The sequence below is a fragment of the Pterocles gutturalis genome, unplaced genomic scaffold, assembly GCF_000699245.1.
Source record: "Pterocles gutturalis isolate BGI_N339 unplaced genomic scaffold, ASM69924v1 scaffold15642, whole genome shotgun sequence".
Taxonomy (NCBI): Eukaryota; Metazoa; Chordata; class Aves; order Pterocliformes; family Pteroclidae; genus Pterocles; species Pterocles gutturalis.
The window spans coordinates 65,216-71,215 of NW_010108195.1; the positions used below are offsets into that span (position 1 = coordinate 65,216).

Consider the following 6,000-nt stretch of genomic DNA (forward strand, 5'->3'; position numbering starts at 1 on the left):
CATGAAGAATAAAACACATGTCTAAAATCCTCCCTTCTTCCATTTTCTAGTTGCCTTTGGTAACATTAACATCTTGCCTCTGCACGTATCCCAATATGACAACCTGTACTGACCATAACTTTATAATAAATCTCCAGATGGCAGTGGGCCACACAGTCCAACTGCACGGACTGTATGTTTTATGAGCTGCATTATGGTTCATTTTACTATAACCATTATGAAGATCTGCAAAAGTTGACAACACTGATAGCGCTTCTACATCAGTACAGGCCGCTTCCCAACAGCATTCCAACTAATTATCAACAACGATCAGACCACAATCAGGATCAAAAGCCAAGTATTTAAGTCCATTATCTGCAATATTACCTTGGAATTATTACAATGAAAACTTTACTAGCCTTCATTTCCAACTTTCCAAATGGCCAAACACTGGATTTCATGTTTTCTCTTTTTCTAATGGGCCCTTTAACAATTCTTTCCAGATAGTGGTAATAATTCTAAGCAGAGCTCAGACTGCACAATGTCACTCTTTGTCTTATGTCCCAGAAGATGAGCACTTCTCCCAACCCTGGACAGATTCCTGAGTATCAAACAGATGGCTGCTTTAAACTCCTCAGCACACTTCAATGTAATATAATACACCTGAACAGACTATGTTTTGCCGAAGACTGGGAATTTGTTCTCATTGATCCACTGGAAAGAGGTATATTCTGCATGCATTTAACTTACTTTCTGTTCTTGTATTTGGGCCTTTACAACTTTGAATTCAGCAGATGGTGGTTTCTGATTAGCCACAAGGTCCTCTGTATCAATGAGCCAGCTAAGCAGGGATTCAAGGGCATCCTGAAATCCCCCACAGTGAAGGAGTGCTTCCTGCAATTGCGCAGCACGCTGGGCAACCTGAAAAAGGGAGAGGATCACACTGTATCCTGCTTTTCTTTTTATTTCTGTGAAATAAGTAGCCAAAATCCATAGAACATCTAGCAATATTACTAACAACTACTCTCATTTTCACGGCTATTCATAACAGCACTATGGCACAATTTAGCATTAATCTCTTGGGGCTACAGACATTCAATGAAAAGAAGAGGCTGACTCCCAGTAAATCAGACTGTCCTAGTAATTCCTTACAAAAGACACTCCTGGTTTATATAGCTACAGAATTATGAAGTATACTGACAGGATGTGTGTGTTTCAGTCTTTATTTTCCTTATAGAAAGACTGAGCCAGGAACCTGAAGTAGCAACTTTTAATAAGGGACAATAATCCCTCCAGAGGGAAGAAGAAATAAGAAAGGAGAAGGCAAATTGGTGAACCACAGGTGTCTGCGGTTCTGCTGCACCACTCCTTCAGGAAGACGGTGCAGAGGAAAATGAGTGCCATTTCTACTTCCCACCCTTGCCATTTTCAACAGCAGCAGAAAGAGGACTCTTCAAAGCACAGAAAAACACCTATAGCTGGTTTTCCAAAGCAGTGGTACCTTCCAATGTCTCAAGCAATACAATCCTTAAGGTGCTAGAAAGGAAATTTGCCCCTAGTCACACAAAGCTGGCTTGTATCACTGCTCTGTGCACCGTGCAGGTCCCACAGTGTACATGAACAAATACAACAGAGTGAAAAAACGTATGAACAAGGACTGAAAGTGGCTGGCTACAAATGACATAGCTTTCCCATGACTGTGTCACAACTCCATCCTCTTTGATTGGGTTACCAAAATTCCCCGCTCTGCTTAAGCAGGAAGGAACATATAGTCCTAGAGGAGTTGTCTTTCCTGAATAAAAATCAGGACAGACCTACAGAAAGATTGACACAACCTCATAAATCACAGTAATACCTCTGGCTACTAGCGATATAAATCTTATCCTCCGAATTACCAACAAAGTGATTGTGTCCAACAAAGTGATTGTGTAAAGTGACATAATTCATATTCTTAGTGAATATTTAATTTCCTGTATTTTGAAAGACGTCAGCAAGCAAATAATCAAGCAGCAGAACACACCAAAAGCTGAATAGTATACAAAACAATAACCTTCTTATTAAGAGTCTTCCATCTGGTGTTGACATCTTCAAGGTCACGTTCAAGGTCTTCTGTGTTGGTACTCTTTGCAGCACTTTGAATAAGGCCTTGACCCAACCAGTTTATCTCCTGTTGTTTTACTTGGAGGGGTTCAATTTCTTCTTTCTGGAATTCCTGCAGTTGAAATCCAAGACACACATGAAACATTGTATCCATCCCAGTATGCAACAAAGAAACCCAAACAAACAAACAAAAAAAAAGCTGAAAATTGACATCTAGAAGAAAGGAAACCATTCCTCATCAGCACCCTCCTAAAAAAAAATAATAAATCTAAACAGAACAGACTCATTCTAAACATAGTAAATGCAATACACCATAGAAGGAAAATGATGTACATTTCCACGAGTAGTTTTAGCCAGGAAGGAAAAGGAGAGACAGAGAAAGGACAGTTTTTAAAAAAAAAAAAAAAGGAAAAAAAAGAAAAAAGAAAGAACACGTAACAGAGGAAAAAAATCAAGACAGAGAGACTCATCTATCTGTTTAATTATATATCCACAAATCTACCAAAAAATGGCACAGAAGGATTGTTATGTTATCCTCAAATAAATAAACAAACAAACACCTACTAAGAGAGAGAGCTGGGCATTTTTTTTTCAAATGAGAACAAAAGCAAAAGTTAAAGAAGCAGTGAAGAAAGAGATATTTTAAGGTAGTTTTGAGGAGAATATAATGGTAACAAGTGAGGAGGTGGCACGACAGATGCTGCTGAAACAGCATGCCAGCAGACCCAGGAGAATGGGTTTTCATTCAGAGGGATATTCTTGCAAATTGGCAGGGCTTTGACCTACCCAAACAGCAGCCTGAGCAGTATGTTTGCTTTATTTTACTCTTTCAGGTATTTAAGCTTTTCAGAGTCAGATTACCACCATTAGCAACAGCAATGTAAATCTCCATTTGTATTCAGCTGCACTAGGTTGCACTGACACCCGTGTCAATGAGATCAGAAAATGGCCTGAAGCCCCTGAATTAATTACACAGGCCAGTGAAAAATAACCAATGAATAAACAATGCCAAAGAATGCTCAACTTTTGACCCTAAATCCTCCTGTTTCTATCGCAGCATTCAGTAACAGTTTTGGTGTACACTTAGTGCATCCAAAGCAACCTTCCTCAGCATCCCGAAAGGAAAGGAGCACTTTTTGAACATGCCAGTGACTCTCCTCTTTTGCACGACTCACAGTGTGGCAAGTGATTGCTTTTAAAGCAGCAGACCTCAGCTGGCTGAGCATGCTTCCACCAGCTTGACAAGTCAATCTAGAAGTGAGAGTAACTACACTTAACACGAGGGGTAAAATAAATTAAGCACCTGTGAGAATTTTGTTCTTACGGACAAAAAAACCTGAAAACCCTAAAACTGGTTACATGAAAACTGATAGAGTGCAACCAGCCGGCTGCTCCCAGAAAAAGGAAAACACTTGTGCTTTTCTTGACTGTAGGGTAGGGAGGAGGCAGAATAATATTTCCACACAGAATCAATAACAAATTCTTCTTTTATGTTCCATAAAGCCTCATCTTTTGAGAGTAACGTCCTACCACAGGGAGGACTCATGTCCATAATCTGCCCTTTAAAAATACAGGCATTCTTCACAGAGAGAAGCTTAAAATAAATTACAATTATTGCTGAGGCCAAAGTTTACCAGAACAACTTAGCAACAAAGCTTGAAGTATCTCAGATTTCAACCAGAGTGGGAAGAAAAAAATTACAGACCCAACAAACACCCTTTACTTATTACAAAGCTTCACTTCTTGCTCTCTTACCTCATCCGCCACTCACAAAGCGCTGCAAGATCCTGCGCTTGTAAAATACTACCATAACATCAGATCTGCTTTCTGGCACGCAAACGCAAAAGGCAGCTTTCAGAAGAGGCAGTGAGCCTTTAATCTGCCTGCTTTGGAAACCACAAGGATCTGATCCTGTTGCTTATACCTTGATGAGTAAGGCTGCTCGGGCTGAATACTCGGGCTGTAGCTGCCCTTCAGTGGCACTGCCCGTAACCACGCTCTGTACAAACACTGAGCACCAACGTGGGTGCACATTAGGGGTAACAGGCACCAGCTGGGCAATAAATAACCCTGCCCCACACAGATGGAAGTAATCATCCCTTTCAGATTTTGCCCTCAACTCTTTTTCTGAACTGACCATCTCACCTGTTCTGGACATCCCATGTGTGTTATGCAAATGACACTGATTACTGCATCTGCTGAATTAATTTTAAAAATGACATTTTTGCAACAACAGCAAAACTTAAAGAAAGCTTGAAACAAATACCTTTAAGGCTGCATTACCAATATTTCATAAATCTATGGATTTTTATTTATATTACCTTATTAGACAGTAGGCCATTGCAGACTGTATCCAAGGTTTCTTGGATGCCAGTCGTCCAGATATTGCCTTTACTTCTCCTTGGGGTAGCTTTTGGACAGTTTACAGTCCTATCTAATTCAAGCTGTTGAACAGAAACTGACCTTTCATTTGAGTCTGTATGTGCAATACTGGATTCCCCTGCATCAGATAAAATCTTGTATTTTGCTAAATCTAAGTCACTATTATTTACACCAACATTTGCATAATAAACATCTACATGATGATCATCTACATAATCCTCCTCTACTGTTGTAACATGTGTTTTAAGTTTTTCATTAACTTCATATGAATTTTCCACTTCATTTTTGTCGAGAGAAAGACTTCTTCCATCACTTTGAAGAGGACCTTCATGTGACAGAGTTTTTTCTTTGAAACCTTGTAAGTCAGAGTATTTCCCCCCCAGCTCTTCCCGATCGCTCTCACATGTCTGTGCATTGCTTTGTTTTACTTTTCCAGAGGGTAAAATGTCCTGCAAAGCTAGTCTGCAGCTTTCTTTGACAGGGACACTACCACTGGCAAGCACTGGGGTTTGCTGCTCTTTGCAAATCGCTGGGAAATATGGTCTGAACTGACCTACCACATGGATATCTTCTGCAGAAGACAAACTTTCTATTTGAGCTTGCTCCCCTGCTAACAGTGTATCTTGTTTTTCTTCCCCTTCTGTTGGAGGGCTGCATAAACCAGAATCATCCTCTTCCGAGGTAAGAGAACTCGTACCCCATTTGCATTTGCCTGATCTAGCTGTATCTGACATATCAGCAGTTTCATTAAAGGAGCATTCACTTTTATTTGTGTAATCTGAAAAATTGGGCGGAACAAACATCCTCCATGATCGCCTGTGCTCCTTCTTTTCTGTGTGAGACTTTGCTTTTGGTAATCCAGCTGTCCGAATTATATCACTGTTCAGTTTGAGAGCATCAAAGATCATTTTTTCATCTAACTTGCTAGCTTCACGGCTTCGGAGCTCAAAAACACTGGAAGAAGTAAGGGCACCGTTGGAGCACAAAGTGCTGATATCCAGTGTTCTGTGACTGTAGGGTAAGGTCCGGTCTGTGAAATGCCTCGAGGAGAGGCTGCCCTTGGAGCCCGAATCGATCTGTTCATTCAGCCGCACAGTGTCATAGATAGACCTCTGGGGAACGTAGCAGTCCTCAATATTTAGATCTTCATCTTCTTCCCCTTTGCCAACACATGGAGGATTCTGACGTAGACAGTCTGGCCTGCTAAGTGGCTTCCCCATCCTGAACGTATTCGCACAAGTACACCACTATACCTCTGTTTTCATGGATTCAGGGAAAATATTTTAAAAACACTAGCACTCTGAAGAATTATAGTAAACTTGTCCTTAGCATAAGATGCATAGATACAGCATATACATCATAACTTATGAGGTGGTGGAGGTTATTCATAATCAGTGCACCAGTTTAAATGCAACTTTACCTGGATGTGAGGTATCTTCCCCCTCCAAAATATAAAGTGCTTCAGTAAGAAAGTAACAGAATTTTACCAATGTCACAAAAACCCAAAGTATAGCAGATACCAGCAGTGGCTCAAATATT

At 40.4% G+C, this 6,000-nt stretch overlaps 1 protein-coding gene across 1 annotated transcript in view; it reads right to left on the bottom strand.

The window, feature by feature from the left end:
* The window catches only part of LOC104461085 (dystonin-like), a 70,849-nt gene extending 65,168 nt beyond the window's left edge, over positions 1-5,681 (bottom strand). Inside the window, exons 1-3 of the mRNA XM_010072540.1 lie at positions 4,401-5,681; positions 2,030-2,191; positions 730-900 (exon numbers count right to left, since the gene is read on the bottom strand). Of these exons, the coding sequence (XP_010070842.1) occupies positions 730-900; positions 2,030-2,191; positions 4,401-5,681 (1,614 nt within the window). The remainder of the gene's footprint in view (positions 1-729; positions 901-2,029; positions 2,192-4,400) is intronic.
* Between the last annotated feature and the right edge of the window lie 319 nt (positions 5,682-6,000).